At 46.4% G+C, this 19490-nt stretch overlaps 1 protein-coding gene across 6 annotated transcripts in view; it reads left to right on the top strand.

Moving 5' to 3' along the window:
• PPP2R3A (protein phosphatase 2 regulatory subunit B''alpha) overlaps positions 1–19490 on the top strand; it is a 1290855-nt gene that overhangs the window by 1126247 nt on the left and 145118 nt on the right. For all 6 annotated transcript variants that reach the window (XM_085634350.1, XM_085634351.1, XM_085634354.1 and 3 more), the window contains 2 exons: positions 2366–2468; positions 12095–12169. In XM_085634350.1, the coding sequence (XP_085490476.1) occupies positions 2366–2468; positions 12095–12169 (178 nt within the window). The remainder of the gene's footprint in view (positions 1–2365; positions 2469–12094; positions 12170–19490) is intronic.

Here is a 19490-nt window from a genome sequence, read left to right as displayed (position 1 = left end):
ACTAATAGAGCACTTTGGGTTTTACATTGAGCCCTATACACTTTTGGGCAACCCATGAACTCTGTGCACGGTATAACCACCTAGTGGCATACCATATACAGAGCTCAGCTTCCTACACCTTCATTCTAAATGTATTGTTTACTTATTGAAAGGTATTATAGCTATTCTGCCAGAACGGCTTCTAATTGTATCACACTCCACATAAGAACAACGATGGTCGAGTAGTTAAAGAAATATGTTGGTGTTACATGATAGCTGAGTAGTGGAATGTGGACATTGAAAAGCATTATTTGTGAGCAAATATTTTGTTGTAATAACGTATTTCCATCTAGGTTTCAGAAAGAGGTGTGTTTGTATTGATGTGTTTTTTTCCACATGGAAGCATGGTTAGGCCATGCCATAAGGCAGTTGGTGGCATGAAGGCGTTGTACCAGTTCAGGATAGATCTGGCACATTTTATTGTACAGTAAAATATAAGATTCATTTGATTTCAGCTAAAGAGTGGGGGTGTTCAGATGTACTGAACAAGTGATTTAAAAGATCTGAATTAACACAGGTGGTTCGGTATTTTTAGGCGATGTAAGTTGGCTGAAGTGTAGGAGCATGATGGCTTGTGAGTTAGCCAATACAACGCAAGGTAGTTGCCTGAAATGGCTTAGAAAACCACAGCAGGATGTTTGTAGTGTGCCCAGTGCTTAGGCAGTAGCAGTCAGCTTCCTTTGAGTGTACCTATGGGTGGTAGGCATGTAGTTTAAGTAATGTGCTGCAGACATACCAGTAAACCTTTGCTGTAAGCTAGTGTTTCTTTAGCAGAGAAATGGCCATCACAGTTATGATAAACTGATGGTAGGAACCAGAGAGTGGAGCAATTGAAAAGGAAAAGTTATTAAAACATGCTGAAAGGGCCAGGTGTTTGGGTAGTTGATAGGTGAATGATCAGGTGGATAGCAAGATGTTTTGGAAGATTTTAGTGTAGGTAGTAAGGTTAATGGCTGATGTCAGAATGAAAGTGACAGCGTGGAATGTTGATGGGTCATAGGATATGAGAGGTGATGTGAGAAGGTACAGAAATATGTTTCTTATGATGATCAGTTTGCAAGAAGAGTAAGATGCATAGACAGCAGCAGGGAGGTAGGGAAGAGTAGTGGTGCTATGCTACTCTTTAAAGGAGTACAGCAAAATATAAGTGTGCAGGAGGACCCACAAAAAGATTTGAAACACCAGATCCTAAATATTTTAAGAAATGCATCAATTGCTTGTTATCTTCAAGTAAATGAACCTCATTTAAAGGGTCATTCTTTGGCTCTTAGGTTTTGAACTTTATGGGTTAAACCCTTTGACTTTATATTTATATTTCTTCATTTATTTACACTGACTCTGGATGGAGAATTAATTATAGTCCTTTTTGACCTCATACTCCTTATACTAGCACCTGAGCAAGGGAGTCCATTAGACATTGCGAAGCTTGCTAACCAAAGTGATTTTATACTGTTCTGCTACTAAATATCTTCCCTGAGCCTAAGTACTTAAATGATTACACATACTGAATATTAGAAAGGCTTTGCATTTTCTGATGTAAGAGAGAAGTCTAGCCTTCATTTGGTTGCTTTAGAGCCTGTTGTAATTAGAGGAGGGGGGGGGCAATCCAAAGTAATTTAATCATTAAGTGACTGGCCTATTTAATTTCCTGTTGACCGGAAACTTCTAGATCTGTTTCCTTGGGATGAAACCCCCATTTTGTTATCCAAACTAACAACTGTGACCTTAGATAGACATATCCCATGCAGTGAAATCTAAAAGGTTGTCTTTTATGCGTTCCGCACATCTCTGCGGGACATTATTGGATGAATGTGACATTAGGACATGTTGAGCACTTAGTTCATTTACTCCAGCAGCCATCGTTTTGAATGTCAGCATTGCATGGTGCCTCTGTATGCTTATAATTGTGAATCCTCCTCCTTCATACTTATTCTGACTTACATGAGAAACATTATTCCTGCTCCTCTTGTTTCTGTGGAACCCTCTTAACTGGCTGCATTCAATAAGTAGCATATCAGTGAAGAGTCAGATGTTGAACTTGCTTGAGCTAAGTGCTCAACATGGTTATTTCATAATCGTTAGGCCTCCCTTATTGAATTATTGACCATTCACCTTTTTTTATGACATGGAGAGTCCCAAGATGGTGGGAGCTAGCAAAAACATGGTGCTTTGATATGTGCAATTACAGCCAAGCTTACTTGTTGTAGATGATTGTGTCCCACCACATCCAAATCAATTCTCTTATACCAAATGATTTACATCCGAACTTACAAAGACATCAATGTTTATGTTTAATAACCAAGATATGTCTTTCTGTTTCTCATAGACTCCTACAAAGCTGCCATGATGATGCCTCCAGATTTATTTATCTACTGGCAAAGCCAGGCTGCAGCTATCTAGAACAGGAGGATTTCATCCCCCTTCTTCAGGTGTGTTTCCATACCCTCACCTGTTATATTTTTTTATAACCGTCCAAGCAAGAAAGGATTCCCTACCCTCTTACTGAAGGAGGATTTGCATTTTCTGTATTTAATGCAAAATGTGCCTAGTTTGGTAAAACTAGCATTGTCTGAAGAACAGCAGTACATGTATTACTTTTGTGCATAGGCCAACCAACCACAACTCCCCTTTATTCCAAATCTAGTTTAGGTCTAATCAAATTATTCACATTACACATAGAGAAGTAAAACCTATATAATCGCAATTTTTAGAGAAAAGAAATGCAAAGTACAGTGCTTTGCAAAAACTGCCCTCACCCAAAAGAAGTTGGGGCATGCTTCATCATAGGGCTGCTACAACACTTCTGCGTAGACCAATGCTAGAGGTGGAGCAATAGGGTGGGGAAGACAATATAAAAATACACATAAAAGGAAAAGGATCCCGGAAAAAATTAGTGCATTTCAAAAAATCTAAAACGAACATAGGGATATCCTCATAACAAATTTATTCCTGGACTGTCAGAACCCTTTACTAAATCCTTTTCTATCTATATACAAATCGTATAGCTTGTTACTACACCTGTTACTAGCACAAGTGGGTGTCGTAATCTGACTACTGTTAGGATCTGTAAGTGAAGAGAAAGAATATGTACAAGTGAAGAGAATTCTCGAATAAGTACATACAAAGTGCATAAATGTGATAAATCGTGATCAAAACTCTTTATTTGCTACCTTTGTCTTCTAAAATAACCCTTTTGGTGCGTAACGACCTATTTATCTGCTATTTTATCACCACTAGTGCGACAACATTACCCAAGCGATCATGCTGGGATTTCTGCATGTCTGTGTCATAAACATGATTTGTTCACATAGCATTGATAGGTGTGCTCATACTTTGTTTTTAACAAATGCACAAATACTGCTTTAGATATATTGCATTTGTGAAATCACAAGCAATACAGGGCATTGCCCCATCACTAGCGGTGATAAAATAACAGATACATGTCTTCGTATGCCTTCAGGCACTACACCACACACAGTTTAGGAACATTCACAAAAGCCCCGTACGAGATCGATCGCGAAGAAGACTTAGTACGGTACCCTACCCTACCGTAAACGTGACCCCTTCCGATCAAGAAACCAAACACAAAAGCATGGCCAACTTGTCTGAAAGTTCTTTTAAAGACAGGTATTTATTGGGTTACCAAGATAGAAAAAGATTCAAGACCAGATTGACGTCCCAAAGGACGGAATAGCGCGGTTCTGGGGGTAACGAAAGCCGAATACCCCTTAGGAGTCTACAAACGGGAGGATGCTCTCCCACCGGAGTACTGTCGATCGGGTAATGAGCCGCCGAAATTGCGGAGCGTTAATGGATCTGTACGCTAGGCCGTCCGTTGCCATCTCCGCTAGGAAGTTCAGAATGTGAACGACTCCTGCGACCATGGGATCCAAATCCCATCGAAGACACCAACGCACCTACTTAGTCCAGGCTGACCGGTAATGTTTTGAAGTACTGCTCGCCCAAGCTTTCGATAAAAGGGACTCAGCTGATCCCAAAAGGTCCGGGAGCGACCAGCGTCGCCTGAAAGCCGCCATGCCATGAGGCGGAGAGAACCTTGGGTGACGAGGCGATGCTGCTCCTCGTCCGGATTCAGAAGGAGATGAGGAAACGGGGAGTAGGATTGGAAAATCCCAAAAAAGTTCCAGAAGAACCGTAAACCAAACTTGGTACCTCCAAAACGGCGTCGCCATCACCACATCTGCTCTCTGGTTGCGGATTTGAGCCGCCGTCCGTACGATCATGGAGAATGGGGGAAAAGTGTAACTCCGTTCCTGATTCCAGTCTTGGAGAAATGCATCCGTGGCCTCTGCGAGGGGGTCCGGTCTCCAGCTGAAGAACCGCGGAAGCTGGTGATCCAGGCGCGATGCGAAAAGGTCTATTGAGAACGGTCCCCAATGACCATTCAGCCATGAAAGACTTGGACATCCAGCTTCCACTGACTGGAATCTTTCAGGTACCTGGAGTGCCAGTCCGCCACCTGGTTGGCTTGGCCCGGCAGATATTCCGCTGTCACCGAAAGGTGATGACTCAGGCAGTACTCCCAAAAATCCTTTGCCAAATTCGCTAAAGCACACGAGCGAGGGCCCCCCAGGTGGTTGACGTATCGGACCGCCGAGACATTGTCCATCTTTAATAGGACACAGGAGCGAACCCTGTCTCTGGTCCAGCATTGGACCGCATAGGACCCCGCTAGGATCTCTAAGCAGTTGATGTGTAATGCCTGCTCGTCCAATGACCAGGCGCCTCCGGTGGAGAATTCCTCACAGCGGGCACCCCAACCCGACCTGCTGGGGTCGGACTCTATGACGAGGTCCGGGATCGATCCAAAGATCGCCCTGCCATTCCAGGCTTCCATGTGGGTAAGCCACCATGACATTTCCTCTCTGACTTCCTGTGAGAAGAGGACCGTCTGGTCATAGAGATGATATGCCTTCAGACGCTGTAATGCACGATAGTGCAGGGGCCCCGGAAAGATTGCTTGGATGGACGAGGAAAGGAGGCCCACCTCCTGGGCAATCTGGCGGAGGGAGGTATGAGTCTTGGGGATAGTCCGGCGTAATCCGTGCCGAATCTTGCTCATTTTGCGAGACGGCAGACTTAAGGAACAATGAACTGAATCCACAACGAAACCCAAGAACACCATGGTCTGGGCTGGCACAAGGATCGATTTGTCTCTGTTGATAATGAAGCCCAACCCTTGCAAAAGGGAAACCGTTTGTTGCAACTGAAGAACCAGCTTCTTGGGTCATTGTGCCATAAGTAAGATGTCGTCCAGATAGACAATCATCCGTATGCCCTGCCCCCCGGAGAGACTCTACCGCCGGATGGAGCACCTTTGTGAAACACCAAGGTGCTGAGAAAAGCCCGAACGGAAGTGTGACGAACTTGTAAATCTGGTTCCTCCACTGGAACTGCAAGAACCGTCTGTGCGGGGGGTGGATGGGGACTACAAGGTAAGCATCTTTTAGGTCCAGGCGTACCATCCAATCGCCTGGGAGAAGAACATCCCGAAGGAGATAAATCCCCTCCATTTTGAAATGCCAGTAAACCAACCACCCATTGAACTCCTTGAGGTTGATTACCGGCCGACGGCCCCCATCTACCTTATCCACCAAGAAAAGGTTGCTGAGAAAACCGTTGGGGTGCAAGGCCGAGCGACAAACAGCGCCCTTGTGAAGCAGCTCGGATACCTCCTCGTCGACCAGTTGGGCTTCGGCTACTGAAAAATTGATGGGGCGTGGGAAGGTTTCCTGGCGGGGGGTGTCGTAAAATGCGATGTGAAACCCCCGGATGGTTTGCAAAACCCAAGCGTCCCCTGTAAGGCTTGCTCAAGCCTCCTGGAAAGCTGCAAGCCGCCCCCCTATGCAAACTTGAGCAGCAGGAATGACACTTACCATGGGTATTTCCTCCACCGGCGTTGGTCTTGAAGCCGCCTCGGCCTCGGAATCGCTGACCTCTGATGGGGTAAAAGTTTGTGTAATTTGCTGAGGTGTTGTACTGCCCTCGTCCGGAGCCTTGTCCCCTACCGGGATTTTGCTGACCGCCACGGACGGGCGCGTGGCCCCTGCCACGTCCGGCCCCGTGGGAAAAACGGGACGAAAGACCCTCTTAATGCTGGATTGGGCCTTGTCCAGCGAGGTGAAAGTGGCCACAAACTTGCCCAGTTCCTTGACAAACGGGTCCCCAAAGAGACCACCCTGTGCCACCGCACCTGCTTCTGAGGAAGCCAAATCACCTAACTTTGGGTCCAGTTTTATCAAAAGCAAGCGTCGCCGCTCAGGTGACAGGGCACAATTTGCGTTTCCTAAAAAGATAATGGCCCTCTCGGCCCAATTCAAGAGAACGTCGGGGGATATGGTGGACCCCGTTACTTCCGCATCCTCGGCCATATCCAAAATTTTTGTTAGGGGTCCAATTGCATCCAAGAGTTTATCTTGGCAGGAGCGCCAGGAACGGTCAATGCCTTTGCGGGGGTCTTTTATATATTTGGCCAGGAAGGAGGCCATCTTGGAGTCAAGCTCCGGAGTAAAGGCCACCTTCCCGTCCAACGTGGGGCGAGGACATTCCGCCTGAAGGCTGCCCCTGGCCTCTTTGTCCAAGGGTTTGGGGAGGTGGCCCACCACAAACGTAGCCACCTTGTCCCCAGGAGCCCAGGCAGCCGACCGCGGATGAATTAGCTCATCCAGGTCTAGCATCCCCGTGCTGTCCTGCGGCAAATCGGCTGAAGAACTACTCGGGCGCCAAGACCGCGTAGACCCTTCGTCATCATCTGTTTCCGTCGGTGACACCCCCATCAGGAGATGGGGATCCGGGTACTGGGGACGCCAAAGGGGCCGGAGCAGGAAAAGGCACAGGAGGGGGGACAGTTGCCTTCACGAGAAACGCACTCCTAAGGTGCTCGAAAGCATCCTTGTCCACCCCCTGCGCGTCTTCAGGTACCCCCTCCTTGCGACCTTTCTTGGATGGTGGGGGACCCTCACCTGGGGTAGTAGTGTGCTCAGGCGTCGGGGCTCGTGGGTTGTTGAATGCCAGCCTAGCGCATTCCACCGCTATGCGATTGGACAAGCGTTCCTCCATCGGACCCACTATCTCATTCACGCACCTGTATATGGAACTGTCCACCGCATAAAAAAACGCATCGTCGTAAGGGAGGTATTGTTGGACCACCTCCTTCTCATAGTAATCCCCCTGCTCCATTGTCACCAGCACAGGCCTGAATTCTAAGGTGAAATCAATGGAAAAAACAGGACCAAGAATCCACTAGAAGGATCTGGGCAGAGCAGGGCCGGTGAGGAAAGGTTTTCTTACCTACAATACGGGCAGCCCAAAGGACTGCAAGGCTCTTGGCGCGGGACGGAACTGCAATCGAGGCTGCACCTGCCTCAACACGCGCAGGCCCTCAGATGACTGACCGGGCCCAACCACCACCTCGCGCGTAACACAGGGGCAAAGGAACATGCACAGCTGCCCAAAGGCGTTTCACGCGATCAAGCCGCTATACGGACCCCTGTCGGGGCGTGAAATTGACAAACGGGGTAAATACAGACCCCTCAGGGCGTTCACCGTTGGCGGCAGGGACTAGGCTCACTGCGCTCACAGCCCTCGCAGCGCGACTCTTCCTCTGAGGAGATCGCGCCGTGGGAGCAACGACACGCACACGCTCCCCCTAGCAGGCTTCAAAGGCACCGCGCAATCACAGGGAACAGCCGCGAAAGGAATGAAAACGTCCCCGCGGCCGAAAGGAATCTGCAAAGGGAAACAGTAAACAGAAAACACAGCAGTCTATCGGTCTCCCCCTTTAGCTCAGCGAGCCGGGTGGGAAACGAACACAATAGCAGTAATGCAAGAGAGGAAGAAAAATGTGACTTAGCTGGCTGCGCAACAGCGAAGAAAGAGGAGGGACACCTAAGATGGAGGAGCCTTTCTAGATGCTATGGACACTATGAAGGGACTATTGTTGGTTATATCCTGTGGACTCATGGGAGTTGTAGTCTTGTTGCAGGCTGGTTCATCGTTTTTTCTGGTTTCTGAATGATTTTTTCCTTATGAGGGAACAAATATGCATACTGGTTTACTCGCTGCTAAAAAAGTTATGTAATAAATAAAGCAAAGAAGGAAAAGCATAATCTGAGCCTCCGGTCCTGACATAGAATTCAGAAGGCAAGTACTGGAGCATACCGTGACAGTAAACATACCAGAACATTTTTGTCTCTTTCCTCTATGCTAAAGCAACAGGCACTTTGGGTTGATGATCGTTCCAGAGAATGTGAGTAGATCTGACCAAGTTCTTAACTTCATCCCAGACACTTAGTTTCTTACCTTAACATTAGCACTTGTGTAATTCGGTGTAAACCACTTTATCTCCCTGTGCGTAAAATTATAAGTCTGTGTATTGTAAAATAAGTGCAATATAAAAGAAAATAACTATTGTTTAATGCGCTTCTAATTACATGTTCCTACCCCATTTCACATCGTATCCTATTTGTCGGTTTGATCCAGACCATCCACAAACATTATTGCTTTACACATATCATTTTAAATACTTCTGCTGTAGTACAATTGTTCTCTTGAAAAGCTGTCCTTCTTTTAGCTCAGTTTACTCTACATCAGATACGCAAAATAAAAGTTTGAAAAACTGAATGTAGTTTATGAGATTCTGAGTACTGTGTATAACCCACCAGTGCATTGTTGGACCTGGCCCTCTCTGCACGGTCACCCCCAAACCTTTAGCCTTTACCCTCCACTTTTTTGCTAAATTTGTTTTTGTTGGCCATAAGGCACTAATCACGTTACCACTGCTAACCAGTGCTAAAATGCTTATGAGCAATCCCCTAAACATGGTTTGATTGGCATATACCTATTTTGACATTTGATTTGCCTTTAAGTTCCTTGTAGAGTGGTGGTATACCCTATACCCGGGCCTGTGAATTAAATGCTACTAGTGGGCCTACAGCACGTATAGTGACTCCCATTTAAGTAGCACCTTGAAACTTGTCCAATGCCTGCCATCACAGCCTGAATGCAGTGTCACATTGCCATGAATTCTTGGCATTTGACTCCCCTGCCAAGCCTTAAGCTCCCCTTTCATTTCATATACGTCACCCGTAAAGTAAGCTCTAGGTAGCCCATAGGGTAGGGTGCTGTGTAATTAAAAGATTGGGTATATACCTTTAAGTTTTTATGTACTAGAGCTGAAAAACTCCCAAATTTGTTTCTCACTACTGTGAGGCCTTCCCCACCCATACGTTAACATAGGGGATTCCTTATTACATTTAATAAGCATAATTTCCTAATTGAGAGGAGGTAGATAAATCTTGTATGGTACTAATGCAATTGGAATGATAACCCTCTTTAATGGTAAAATCCGATTTTTCATTACAATTTTGGAAATTACACTTTTAGAAAGTTGCCATTTTCCTGTCCTTAGCCCTTTGTGCCTGCAGCCTGTCTTGGTTACCTGACTAGGTGTAGCTGACAGACTTCGTGAATTCCTTTCAGACAGTCACACAATAGAGGGATTAGATGTGCCTTAATGGACCATCAACTGGCAGGATGGGGTGCTGAGCTGAGCACTGCCCCACTTGCACCTGTAGAGACTGTGTCCTGTCTCCTCACAATAGGCCTAACAACCCTGTATTGTCACTGCAGTCAGCTTGGAGCCAGGTCAGGGGAGTCAGGGAATCCCATGCACTTCAAAAAACCTGTCCAGAAACTTCTCCCACCTTCCAGGAGAAGGGCACCAGGGAATTAAAAAAAAAAGGACCTTCAGACCCTATTTTCAGTTCACTACTGGACCTGTGGAAGGACTCTGAGAGCTGCCTGCTGTTGTAACCTGCTGTGCACTCTGGCAGACTGTTGCTGTACCTGAATGAAGGACTTTGCTGCCTGAAGCCTGCCTTGAACCCTCAGAGGCCAGCCTTGCTGTTGAGCCCTGATTCTGAACCTGCACCCAGGATTGCCAGAAATGACTCAAAGGGCCAGTTTGCTGGCATCCTGTTCAGAGTCACAGGGATATAGCAGGCTCCCACCATCTTGAGAAGGCACCCGGACCCAGCCTGACTGAGTCCTGAATCCCAAATCTCCTATACCCTTGGTTGTGGTGCTAAAGGCGCCCAGATGTCCACTTTCCAAAACTGAGAACTTAGACAAAATTTAGCCAAAAAGTGCTCTGAGACCAAGGAGGAGACCGGGACCAACCTGCTCACATATCCGCCTGAGGTGCATCACTGGTCGGATTGACTTCACGGCTCCCTCCGCTATGTTGTTCTTCGCAGCAGCAATTCTGTTTTCAGCAGCCCTTCGCCAAAGGTGTATCTGACTTCTTGGAACTTTCTTCGGCTACAGCTTTCTGCTTCATCTCGCTGGAGATGTTCGAATTACATCTCGGCGACTAAGTCCAGAGGTAAAAATCTTCACCGTGGCTTCGCTCCACGGTCATCCAACGACGACGCTCCTTATTTGGACACTCCTGCAGCCTTGCCTTGTCTACCTTCTCAGACATTTTTCTTTCTAAATTTTTAATAGTCCAAAGGTAAGCGCGGACCAGGCCCAATCCACTTCTTGTATCCAAACTGTGCTCCTTCATGTGCTATCTTTCAACTTTGACCTGATCTTTCGCGACTAGCGGACCACAGTTGGCGACTTGATCTTTTAAGCGCTAGATTTCACTTAAAAGTTTTTTTTAATTGCCTTTTCTACAAATTGGATTTTTGTCGTTTTGATGTGTCAAATAATTTATTACAATTTACTTAATTTTTCTAAATTGGTATAGGATTTTTCTTGTGTTCCGTTTTCACTTTATTACTATTTGTGTGCTATATAAATACTTTACACATCCCCTCTAGGTTAAGCCTGACTGCTTTATGTGCCAAGCTACCCAGGGTTAAGCACAGGTTGATTTAGTGATATTGTTTTTTTTGTGGTTTACCTGCAAGGGCTTTTGGCTGTTGCTTGAGCAAGACTTACACCCCAGTCAGCCAACAACCCAGTTTCTCACATGCATCAATTGGAGGCATAGATTTGGGAGGCGCTACTGGCTTGATTTTCATTCCTCATGCTAGAATCTGGAATAAGCAAGCTTTTATATTCTTTTGACATTGTAAGTTGTCTTCTACTCTTAACAGCTTTATGGAGGCATAACAGAGAGTTGGGTCCCATAGTGAGCCAACTAACATTGCCCAAATTGCTGTTTGTTTGCTGTAGGAACGTCAAAGAAATTGGTTGATACAGATCTCAAGACTCCTGGAGATATTGACTAAACTGTTATTAGAGAAAGCAAGGGTTGTTTGGCATTACATTTATACAGACCCTTATCAGTTGGATGGTTTTCTGCCTGGTATTACCCCTCTACCACTCTACTCCCAGAATTACACATACTAGGCTCATTGGTAACTCAAGAGGGGGATGTAACATATTACTGGATTTTGGGGAAAAGCACGTGGGGATTTCCACATTTTGCTCAGTATTTAACCTGAGTAAAGTAATACCTTACCACATAGTTTCAGACGATCTCATCTTCCTGATGAGACCCCTTAACCCATTGGGATTGTAGTGGACCTTAAAATTAGGCCCTTTGACTTACATACTGCATGAAAAATTAGATTTGTGTGCAATCAGTACACAACCCTCAGAGGTAGTTGAGTGGTATTTGGTTTCCTCTTCTTAGCTCACATGCACATCATGCAAATAAAGTTAATAAAAAACGATGTTGAGTGAGTGTCAGATTCCAATTCTCTCTTTGAGCACCTCTCACAAACACTGGAAATATATATTTTTTAAAACACTTAGTAAGTCAGTAACATCACGAGATGCTATTCTTAATTGTGCTTATTGAGGGATATTTCGGGGAAATTAAGACTTTCGACATTCTTAGTCTTGCAGTCTTTTATTATAATATTCCTGAATATGATTCTGCATCTTCACAAATATCTTTGGTATAAAAATAAATGAGAAGCTGTTTACATATAGTACTACTTGATCGCTTTACATTGACTTCTTTTTGTCGCTGCACCGTGAATGGCTTTGCTTTGATGTGTTGGTTTCTCTTCTTCAGGATGTGGTGGACACTCACCCAGGCTTGACTTTTCTCAAAGATGCTCCAGAATTCCATTCACGGTATATTACTACGGTATGTCATTTATGTGAAAGTTGGCATTGAATATAGAATTTTAGATGTATCTGTGGATTTATCTGTTGTTTTAAACAAACATGTGCGATCACCTTTGCCTCTACATATATGCCACAGTCAAAGTTTTCTGCAAATAATGACCAAATAAAGATTTTGTTTTGAAAACAAGTTCAAACCCGGGCCACAGGTAACCAATTCATGGTTCCCACATGCCTTTTTAGCTGTATTGGTTAGCTGTTCTTTCTAGTGCGCACTCATTGTCCAAAACCTAGATAAGTGCACTACCCCTCATCAGCACTTAGGTCAGATGCTCTTCATAAATCCGACTGCAATACAATACACTACAATGACAGTTGGTTGGGGCTCAAGAGAGGGTCCTCATGTACTTGGAAATAGTTTTGTTGGAGTTTGGTCTGGGTATTGTTTTATGTTATGTTAAGATAACTTGTAAAGTGCGCGAATACTCAAGGGTATCTTGGTGCTGGTTGAACTTAAGCACGCAAAAGTTGGACATATTGTTAAAAATCCAATTCTTGAGCTCTTTCCTAAAGGCAAGCAGGGATGGTATTGCTCTGATATGAGCAGGGAGGCTGTTCTATTAGCTTAGCTGTACTGGCAACAAAGCTCCTACCTCCCCAGTTAGCTTTCCTGACACTGGTGATCGAAAGTGTTCTGGACCCCGCAGATCGCAGAGGTCTGTTGGGTGTGTACCACTGAAAAGAGTGCCTTAGGAATTCAGGTCCTAAGTGGTGCAGGCCTTAATGAGCCATGCAGAGGGCTTTAAATTTGACCAGATTGCGGACCAGGAGCCAGTGCAGCTTCCGGATTCCAGGAGACATCGAGTAGAATTTCGGGAGGTCAAGTAGCTGCAGCTTTCGGAACTAACTGAAGCCTTCTAACATGTTTTTCTTGCAGGTTCATGTAGAGGACACTACATTAGTCCAATATTGAGAGGACTAAAGCAGTGATCATGTTCTTCCTGGTCTTATCAAGAATGTATGGGAGAATTTTTCTTATCGTCCTTAGGGTGTGAAAGGATGCGGAAACCACTGCAGAGACTTGAGATCCCAAATTAAGCTGGTCATCGATAAGGAAGCCAGGTTTTTGGCTTTGGTCACAGGTATGGGGGGGGGGGTCGACCTCATCACGCCACCAGGTGGGTGACGACAATGGAAAGAGACTCCCAAATAATACTAATTCAGTTTTCCAGTATTGAGTTTCAGACAATGTTTACTCATCCAAACACTGATCGCTCTCATGCTGTCTTGAAATAGGAAAGATCCAGAGGGGTCGTTGTTAAAAGCTGCGACTACCAATTGAGTGTCGTCAGCATAGGAGGTAAGACCTAGGTTAAAACCTTTGATAAGAGGGACCAGCTCAGAGACAAATATTAAAAATGTTGGGGCTCAACGAGGACCCCTGTGGGACCCGCAAGGCAAAGAAAAAGGTAAGGATTTAAATTGTCCCAAGGCCAATGTTTGTGTCCTGTTTGAGAGAAGGAGGTCAGCAGGGACAGGGCTTTGTCTTTGACCCCTATTGTAGCTAAGTGGTTTATCAGAGTCTTATGATCCACCATATCGAAGGCGACGGATAGGTCGAGGAGAATGAGGGCGGCAGATCGCCCTTTATTTAAGGCAGCCTTTACCTCCTCTGTGGCTTTAATAAGGGCTGTTTTTGTGCTGTACCCTGGTCTGAACCCAAACTGGGTAGGTTCCAGTAGGTGGTTATCTTGAATACATTTGGAGATTTTTTTCACAACTTTCGCGGGCGGGGAAGACTTGAGATGGGGCGGTAGTGATTGAGGTCAGTAGAGCTGAGATTGTTTTTTTATTAGGGGGAGGGGAACACACCAGTGGAGAATATTATATTAAAAATGGCTGAGAGGTTGGTGGTTATCAGTTCCGGTACAAGCTTAAGTGTCCTGGGAGGGCAAGGTTAGTGTGGGGACCCTGATTTAGCTCCAATCACGAGGGAAGCCACTTGATTAGGAGAGGTGGGAGAAAATTCAGAAAGTGAAGGGTAATTGCTTTTTTCTTTGATGAGGAGATTTTTATATTTGGCTAGAGATAATTTATATGAATGTTTTTCTTGGGCATCGTAGTGTTTGTGCCAGTTTCTTTCCTCCCTTCTGCAGGCTTGCTTCTCTAGCCTAAGGGTTTCAGAAAACCCTAGAGCCGGAGGTTCCTTCCTGTTGAGGTGAGAGGAATTGGGAGGAACGAGTTGAAGGAAGTTGGAGCAAAGCCAGTCTGTGTAGTAAGTGGTTGCTGACGCTGTGTCTGGAGGGAGAATCGAATATGCTACTTACCAGTATGCATCTGTTCTTGGCATGTAGGGCTGCTGACATTCATATCTGTGCATAGATCGCCGCCTAGTGTTGGGTCCGGATGATTGCATATTGTTGTCCTGGAAGAGTCTTCGAAGTATCACGAGATAGGTGGCTCCTCCCCTGGACTACAGTGCGCATGGGCATTCCCTCCATCCTTAGATTGTTTTTCGCCATTGTGGCAGAAATGGAGTGTAATATAGTGAATGATGACCATGCTAACTAGTAATTACTGAATGCTATAGCTGCTACAGGCGCCGGGGAGGAGGGTGGGCGATATGAATGTCAGCAGCCCTACATGCCAAGAAAAGATGCATACTGGTAAGTAGCATATTCGGTTCGAGGCATGTGGGCTGCTGAATTCATATCTGTGCATAGATTATATAGCAGTCCCTCCATTTTGCGGCAGCTGCCCGTGCCAGCTGCAGCAGTCTGAAAAAGAGTTTTGAGAACAGCCTGTCCTACAGCTGCCTGCTGTCTTGAGTGTACATCTACACAGTAGTGTTTTGTAAATGTATGTATAGTGGACCATGTGGCTGCTCTACCTATCTCCTGTAAAGGAATATTCCCTAGGAAAGCCATGGAGGCCCCTAACTTGCGTGTGGAGTGGGCTCTTGGAGGAATCGTTGGTGTGCGCTTAGCTTTTTCATAGCAAATCTGTATACACTTAACGATCCACCTAGCTATTCCTGCTTTGGAAAAGGCAACAAACAGTTGTTTTGTCTTCCTGAAAGTCTGTGTTCTGTCAATATAGTACATGAGAGCTCTTTTGACATCAAGTGTGTGGAGAATTCTCTCTGCTACATTCTCAGGGTTAGGATAAAACACCGGCAGTTCTATGGATTGGTTCATATGGAACTGCGATATCACCTTGGGCATGAATGTAGGGTTGGTGCGTAGTACGACCCTGTTTGCATGAACCTGTATAAATGGCTCTTGAATGGTTAGTGCCTGGAGTTCACTAACTCTTCTGAGTGAAGTAATGGCTACTAGGAAAGCTACCTTCCAGGTTAGAAATTGAATCTCACAGGAGTGTAGAGGTTCAAAAGGTGGTCCCATGAGTCTGGTGAGGACCACATTTAGGTTCCAGACTGGTGAAGGTAGGTGTGTAGGAGGAATCACTCGTTTGAGTCCCTCCAAGAAGGCTTTGATGGCAGGCACTCTGAACAGTGAGAGGTGATGCCTGTTCTGAAGGTAAGCTGCCAGTGCGGTTAAATGTATACGGATGGAATTGTATGCCAGATTGCATCTGTATAAGTGTAATAGATAACAGATGATGTTCTGAGTTGATGCATCCAGCGGATTGATGTAATTATTTTTACAATAAATGACAAATCTTTTCCACTTAGCCGCATAGCAGGCTCTGGTCGTGGGTCGTCTTGCCTCTTTGATGATATTCATACATTCTGGAGGCAAGTTGAGGTAGCCAAATTCTAAGATTTCAGGAGCCAGATCGCTAGGCTTAGCTGTTGCGGATCTGGGTGCTGAATTGCGCCATGGCTCTGGGTTAAAAGGCTGGGCGTCAGCCGCAGTCTTTGATGCGGTACCACGGAGAGTTCTAGAAACGTGGTGTACCATGGCTGGCGTGCCCACGTGGGAGCAACCAGGACGAGCGTCAGTGAGTGTTGCCTCAGTTTGCGTGCCACTAGCGGTATTAATGGTGCTGGGGGAAAAGCGTACGCAAATCTGCCTGACCAGTTCATCCATATCGCATTGCCCTGCGACTGTGGATGCGGGAACCTGGCGGCAAAGCTTTGGCATTTTGTGTTTTCCCTTGTGGCGAATAGGTCTATCTCTGGATGACCCCACTGCTGGAAGTACGGTTGGAGTACTGACGGATGTAGCTCCCACTCGTGCATCTGATGGCTGTGTCTGCTGAGCAGATCCGCCATCTGGTTGTCCTTGCCCGGGAGGTGTTCCACCATGAGGAATATGTTCCTCTGAATGGCCCACTTCCACATGCTCTGAGCCAGATAAGACAACTGTGGAGAGTGTGTTCCTCCCTGCTTCTGTATGTAGTACATGGCAGTCATGTTGTCCGTCCGGATCAACACGACTTTGTTGCACAAGTGTACTTTGAATGCCTTCATTGCCAGCAAGATTGCCATCAGTTCCAGAAGGTTGATGTGCATCTTCTTTTGCTGTGTTGTCCATAGTCCCTGCACTGTGTAATTGAGTACATGAGCTCCCCATCCCTGGAGAGACGCGTCCGCTGTCAGTATTATTTGTGGAACAGGCTCTTGGAACGGTCGGCCCTTGCAAAGGTTTTGTGGATTCCACCAATGCAGAGAGTTGTATGCCCGACCGCTCACCAACACTAGGTCTTTCAACTGTCCTTGAGCCTGATTCCACTGACGTGCTAAGCACTCCTGAAGCGGGCGCATATGTAGTCTCGCGTGCGGGACTATGAAGATGCAGGAAGCCATCATGCCTATCAACTGCATAAACACTCGGGCCGGTAGTGAGTGTTGAGGTCTGAACTTTTTTATCAGCAACTGCATGCTGTGGATCCTTATGGGATTGGGTTGGGCCGTGGTCGCCAGAGTGTCTATGGTCGCGCCTAGGTACTGCCGTAAGTGGGCGGGTTGAAGGTGGGACTTTGGATAATTTAGTGAGAATCCCAGGCTGTGAAGAAGGTGAATAGTGTGGGAGACGTGGCTGGCACACTGCCGGGCGGACCTTGCCTGGATAAGCCAGTCGTCCAGATAAGGATAGACGTGTATATGCTGTCTCCGTAAGTGTGCTGCCACTGTTGCTAGGCACTTGGTGAACACCCTTGGTGCTGTAGTTACTCCGAAAGGGAGGACCTTGAACTGGTAATGTTGGTCTTGAAGAGTGAACCTGAGATATTTTCTGTGTGACGGGTGTATGGGTATATGGAAGTATGCATCTTTTAGATCTAGGGTTGCGAGAAAGTCTCCCTGACTGAGCAACGGCAGCACCTGCTGTAGGGTGAGCATGTGAAAATGCTCTGACAGAATGTAACGGTTCAGAGGTCTGAGGTCCAGTATGGGTCTGAGAGACCCGTCCTTTTTGGGGATCAGAAAATAAAGTGAGTACACCCCTGATCCTTGGTCTTGTTCAGGCACTAGTTCTATGGCTCCTTTGTGGAGCATACTGAGCACTTCCTGGTGCAATAAGTGCAAGTGCTCTGCGGACATAGGACGGTGTCTTGGTGGTATGTTTGGTGGAGTGGATGTGAGCTCTAGACAATAACCGTACTGGACAATTTGTCTCACCCACCTGTCCGTGGTGATGGACTTCCAGACCGGCAGGAACTGTTGGAGTCTCCCCCCGACAGGTGTTACGTGTTCGGGGGGCAGTGACAAGGCGTCACTGTTTGGTGGTGGCGGAGGACCTGGAGCTGTTGTTTCCACGGCCTCTACCCTTGACGTTGTTGCCACGGTATCGACCTCTGTGATTTTTGTTATAGTTGGTCTGCGTACCTTGTTTAGTGTACTGCGACTGCTGTGAGTTCTGGCCTCTAGATGGTCCCCTGTTGGCAGAGCGACGAAAGGACCCACTCCTAAACTGTTTTGATTGCAGAGCCCCCATAGACTTTGCAGTCTCCGTATCTTTTTTGATTTTCTCTAGGGTGGTGTCAACTTCTGGGCCAAAGAGGGATTGAGGGTTGACAGGTTGATTGAGTATAGTTGTTTGTATCTCTGGTTTGAATCCGGAAATACTTAACCAAGCATGTCGTCGTAACATGACGCTGGTGTTAATAGCCCTAGCTGCAGTGTCAGCTGTGTCAAGAGCGCACTTAATGGAAGCGTTGCTTATGAGCTTCCCTTCTCTAATCAGGGACTCTGCTCCTTCCTTATATTGATCTGGGAGGTGCTGTAGCAGTGTCTCTAGGGTATCGTAATGCGCCCTTGTCATACCTAGCAAGAAGTGCCTGAGTGTTGGCAATCCTCCAAATGTTAGGTGCCTGTGCAGCAACTCTTTTTCCTGATGTTTCCAAGACCTTAGACTCCTTGTCAGGGGGAGGAGCATCACCCGTTGTCTGTGAGTTGGCCCTTTTCCGAGCATTGGAAACCACCAACGAGTCCAAAGGCAGCTGGCCTCTTATGTAAGTAGGGTCCACAGGAGCTGGCCTATACTTCTTCTCAATCCTAGGGTTCAGTACTCTTGCCCTCGTGGGCTCCTTAAAAATGTCATTAGCTTGTTTTAGGACACCTTTGAGCATGGGCAGAGTTTTAACAGATCTTTCTGAGGTAGAGAAGGTATCCATCAGAAAATCATCCTCAATAGGATCAGTGTGGAGCTGTACATCATGGTTCTCAGCTGCTCTCTCAATTAATGCATTGAAGGCAGCAGCATCTTCAGATGGAGATGTTTTCACCTCATATGCTTGTGTGTCTGGAGCAGTATTCGGGTCCCCCGCACCAATAGTGTCCACCCAAGGTTGGTTTTGGTCGTCAGGGTCAGTGGTCAATGGGTAGGTGCTGTCATCAGCACCATAATCTCCTGCATCCACATCAGACTGTGTGGGTGAGAATGATTAAGGCTCCAGTCTATAATCTTGAGCATGTTCCAGAAGAACTGGTGACGTGGTTTTCTGTTTCTTTAATGGAATTCTGTATGGTTCCATAGGTTTCTCTGGCACTATCTTTCTTTTATGTAGGGAAAGTTTACCAGTCCCCGAAGAGATAAACTGCCTCGGCTCCTCATCTTCTTGAGGTACTTCGGCAGCCGTTTGGTCCATTGACACCCCTTTTGGCGCTTTGACAGCGTTCTTCGGGTCGACACCTTTCGTCGGTGCAGGACCCTTTTGTGCGTCGAACATCTTCGGTCGCACCGCCGGTGGTAATCTGAACTTGATGTGCGTCGACACGGTCTGAACCGTGCAGGCCGTGTTCGGCCGCGGGGCTGTTGTCGCGGTGAGCATCGAAGCCCGTTCTTGGATGCGTAATAACGACTCCGACACCGACTTCTTTACGAAGGGGGACGGTGTTGTGGACTTGACATGGCCCTTCGAGACCGTCCTTGGTGTGG

The sequence above is a fragment of the Triturus cristatus genome, chromosome 11, assembly GCF_964204655.1.
Source record: "Triturus cristatus chromosome 11, aTriCri1.1, whole genome shotgun sequence".
Taxonomy (NCBI): Eukaryota; Metazoa; Chordata; class Amphibia; order Caudata; family Salamandridae; genus Triturus; species Triturus cristatus.
The sequence above is the reverse complement of the archived record's forward strand: the minus strand, read 5'-3'. Positions and strand labels throughout refer to the sequence as shown.